Here is a 4,128-nt window from a genome sequence, read left to right on the forward strand (position 1 = left end):
GAATCATCAGCGAACAATAAATGAGAAATTATGGGAGAGTCACGACAGACCTGAACACCCTTTAAATTATCAGCCGCCTCCTCATGGGGCGCAGATAGGCCTTCCGCACAGAGCAGAAATAGATAGGGAGATAGGGGATCCCCCTACCTAAGACCTCTTGTTAGGGAGAACGGTAAAGTTTCATTAGAATTAAACCTCACTTTGTATTCAATGGAAGTGACGCACGCTATGACCAGCTGAATCCATCTCTGATCAAAACCAAGCTTCCCTAGGATTGCTTTCAAAAGGACTCATGCAACTCTATCGTACGCCTTATGCATATCCAGTTTTACCGCGCATGTGCCCACTTTTCCTGTCTTTCTTTTCTTCATTGTGTGTAAACACTCATATGCAACAATAACATTATGAGTGATGTTGGAGTATAATGTCTGACCCTCTCCCATAGTTCGGAGTTTTGGAGCAACTGGCTGGAGCATGAATTCAGTATGGTGTCGGAGTCACAAGGTCTCGGGATCAAATCCTAGTCAACGCACTATTTAATATAAAAATAGTTGTGATGTAATCTCAATCCCACGTATAAGGTCTTCTTGGACGTTCACGGCCTAGACGTGAGGGAGAATGTTGAAATATATTGCCCACGTCTCTTCATTAGTTCGAACTTTTGAGAAACTTGGCTAGCGGATCAGTTCAATAAGTGATAATTAGGCCGGGGACAAAGGCACTCTGCGTCTCACTAATTATATTAGGCAATAACGGTTTCAGTCTTGCTGCCAACATTTTAGATATTACCTTATAGACAGCGCTGCAAAGATTTATTGGGCGAAACTGAGTTACCTTCTCTGGATTGTCAATTTTGGGTATAAGAACAATAGTGGTCTGATTCCATCCCTCCGGTATTACACCACTGTTTACTGCCTGGAGCACTTCCCTAATCAAGTCCTCACCTAAATAGGCTAGAACTTTTTATAGAAAATGGCCTGTGGCCCATCCAGCTCTGGGGCCTTTAAGTCACCAATGCTAAATAGAGCACTCCTCACTTCCTCCGCCGTGTAAGGTGCTAAAAGAGTTTCATTCATATAATCCATTACACAATGTTTCACTTTATTTAAGACTCTTCTTTGTGAATCTTTGTAGTTCATGAAGAACAATCTGTCGATCACTCGTGGTAGATACTTGAGGTGATCTCCGAACCTTTATAGACTTCTTCTTCATGAAGCACAATCACTCTTGGTCACTGAACTCGTGGTAGATACTTGAGGTGATCTCCGAACCGTAGATACTTGAGGTGATCTCCGAACCTTTATAGACTTCTTCTTCATGAAGCACAATTACCCTTGGTCACTGAAGAACTTGACACCTAACCGTCTAGAGAGTTCGCAGCTCTCAAGAGTAATAGGTGGAGCGTACTGGACTTGAATCGCTAAACCACTATCTATTTTCTCGCTCTGGGATTTTTCTCTCGGTAGATTTTAAACACAAAATCACTCGGAGACTCGGAGTGTGTTGAAGCATGCCGCATTCAGCATAGACATATATCGATAGTGTGTTGAAGCATGCACTAACCTCAAGTTATCAAGGCACTGGCAGGAGCATCTTTGGCTCATTATACACATAGATTGCAGTGCAAGAATGAGGGCAGCAAACAACACAAACAAAGCTTAAGATTCCTCTGATATTTACAACACAGTTGGGCCACACTACTGAATACTGATACATGAATGTACTGCTTATTTAAGCCAGAAATTTGAACCAAAATACACAAGAATGGTCTATAGACATCAACATGGGCCATCACAACGGATGCATGCGACGGGGAAGTGATGTCTAGGCGCCACCACGAGCAGCATCCTGGAGACACTTCACAGCGCTGTCATAGTTCACGAAGCCCATGAACCAGAAGTCATGGTTATCGACAGAAACGACCTGGATGTACCTCTCCGCAGGGTTCTGTTGACTTGCGGTAGGAGTGACTGATCTCAGGTGAGGTACAGGTACAACTATCTGCGAAAACATGCAAATATGAATATGATCAGTTGGAGTACAAAACAAAACAAAACAAAAATGATCACTCTCGGCTTAGATGACCCAGAGGAACAACAAAAACAAGCGATGTTTCCATGTCTTGTTCAATGCTATTAGTATGGGAGTTGCAGATTAGCAAAACATTAAAAATCTTATGCTCTGTCAAAGCAGATTGAGTTTGACTCATCAACACAGAATGGGAGTATAATAAAGCGATTTTGATGCAATAATGTGTTTTCTCATCAAGTATAAGTAGGTAGTGGTAAAGATATGAAAATGTCCGTTAGTTTTAAAATGAATATATAAGAACTAGTATTGCAGATCACCTACCTTGTAAATGGCTGACGCGGTCTGATTATCCTCGGTGACATATGCCACGGGGCTGTCACTACAGAATGCAAGCTTGGCGGTCGAGACGTACAAGACGCCCATTATCGGACCATGAGAGGTCGAGAGGTAGCACGCGTAGGCCTTCTTGAGCTTCTCATCAGGCAAGCACTCGAACGTCTGCTGGAATATCTTGTCGTACCCCCCTTCCGATATGACCTTGGATATCTGAGCGATCCTCCCCATTGCAGCATCCGTAATGCTAGGCCCGGTTTTCACTGCACAAGTCCACACAAGTTCATGGATTGGTCAACATGTATGAACGCTGTGGTTCATCATCTCGTGCGGCATATGATGTTGTGTTGGGGAACGGGAGACTCACAGTGCTGCCAGACGTCGCCGGCGATGCCCTCGGTCTTGCGCGCGGCCTCGCTGAACCTCTTCCCCACCGAGCCGAACATCTCCCTGAGATTCTCCCTGGTGCCTGCGGGCAACCAATCCCCAAACAATTGATAACCGTCAGCAGAAACACTAACCAAGTGACAATCAAATTCAGTCCCAGAACAAGAGCTGGGGCAGCAGAGCAGGACACCGGGAGATAGGTAGTGGTTGGCAGTGGTAGGTGACTTACTCTTGGCGGGCGGTCCGGAGGAGGGCGACGACAGCACGTAGGGGTTGGAGCCCGCGGGCGCCACGACCGGCGGCGGCGGCGGCGCGAGGTCCGCCGGGGACATGCGCGGGTACGCCGCGGCCGCGTGGGCTTCGGGCTTGGAGTCCATGGGCGATCGGCAGGAGGAGGAGGAGCAAGCGGGGACGAGACGGGGAGAGAGATCAGGAACGAGGGAGAGCAGCGGCAGAGTTGACGGCTCCGAGAGGGACGTGGTGGGGGAGCGAGCGACACGGCGACGCAATCAAGCGCGTGAGACTATAATGGTGGGAGCGAGCGTCCAACTGTCACAGACTCACAAGTAACCGACGCGCTCCGCGTCGACACAGCGTGAGCGCACCCGCCCGTGTCGTGCCGTTGCGGTCGGCTGCCGCAAACTAGTGCGCGTTGTCCGCTGATGGCGCGCGGCAAACAGCCCCAACCCGTTGCGGTCAGCTAGTTTTTCCTCATCTTTTGCCAGTTTGAAATTCAGCTGACTACAGAAACAAAAAAAAAAGTAATGGGGCTGGCTTAGGGGTCAGGTAACCCAAAATAAAATTTGGGCGAAAGCCAGATGGCCTTCTTACACCTACGGCTCTCCCTCTTTCTCGGCAAGCCTGCACAGTTTTGGGCTGGATGCCTTGCCGGCATACCGCGGCCACAGGAGGGAGGAAATTCATCCCTCCACCCAATTACCTTAGAGCATCTCCAGCCGTTGGCACCTTCAAAAACACCACTGAATCAAAAAAGTTGGTGTCTTGGAGATCATCCGGCGAAATAAAGAGCATCTTCTCACACACCCCACCCCAAGTAAAAGTTTGTGAGAAGGATAACTAAGTGGGCCAAGAAAAAGGACATGTGGTCAAACACGATTCGCCGAAACTTTCGCCAGCGCCCCCAAGAGATCCCCAACGCGCCGGGTTTCGCCTGGGTTTGCCAGCGCTATGTTGACGTCCTGGAGGTGTTGGGGGCGTGGCTGGGCCGTTTTTCGGCGAAAAGCGCCGTCCAAGCCTGAAACCGAGCCTAAAAAGGTGTCCTGAGGGCGTCTTGAGGGGGCGAGTGGAGATGCTCTTACCAACCAAGCAGCACAATGATCCAAACAATTTCCGTGAGGTGGAAGGAAACCAGCAGAA

The 4,128-nt window shown here is 48.5% G+C and overlaps 1 protein-coding gene across 1 annotated transcript; it reads right to left on the minus strand.

Moving 5' to 3' along the window:
- Positions 1–1,630: 1,630 nt before the first annotated feature.
- LOC123052050 (GEM-like protein 1) lies at positions 1,631–3,290 on the minus strand. The gene is made up of 4 exons (XM_044475101.1): positions 2,981–3,290; positions 2,732–2,833; positions 2,353–2,627; positions 1,631–2,001 (listed from the first exon to the last, which is right to left on the minus strand). Exons 1-4 carry the CDS (start codon positions 3,126–3,128, stop codon positions 1,825–1,827), a joined length of 702 nt encoding a protein of 233 aa, XP_044331036.1. The 5' UTR covers positions 3,129–3,290; the 3' UTR covers positions 1,631–1,824.
- Between the last annotated feature and the right edge of the window lie 838 nt (positions 3,291–4,128).

The sequence above is a fragment of the Triticum aestivum genome, chromosome 2D (genome assembly GCF_018294505.1).
Source record: "Triticum aestivum cultivar Chinese Spring chromosome 2D, IWGSC CS RefSeq v2.1, whole genome shotgun sequence".
Lineage (NCBI taxonomy): Eukaryota > Viridiplantae > Streptophyta > Magnoliopsida > Poales > Poaceae > Triticum > Triticum aestivum.

What these genes read in the sequence shown, in the direction of transcription:
- LOC123052050 (XM_044475101.1), bottom strand. Translation starts at nt 3,128, where the DNA reads ATGGACTCCAAGCCCGAAGCCCACGCGGCCGCGGCGTACCCGCGCATG. An exon ending in CGGCGACGTCTGGCAGCACT is followed by an intron (nt 2,628 to 2,731) that starts GTGAGTCTCCCG and finishes GGACTTGTGCAG; the next exon opens with TGAAAACCGGGCCTAGCATT. An exon ending in CCGCGTCAGCCATTTACAAG is followed by an intron (nt 2,002 to 2,352) that starts GTAGGTGATCTG and finishes ATGTTTTCGCAG; the next exon opens with ATAGTTGTACCTGTACCTCA.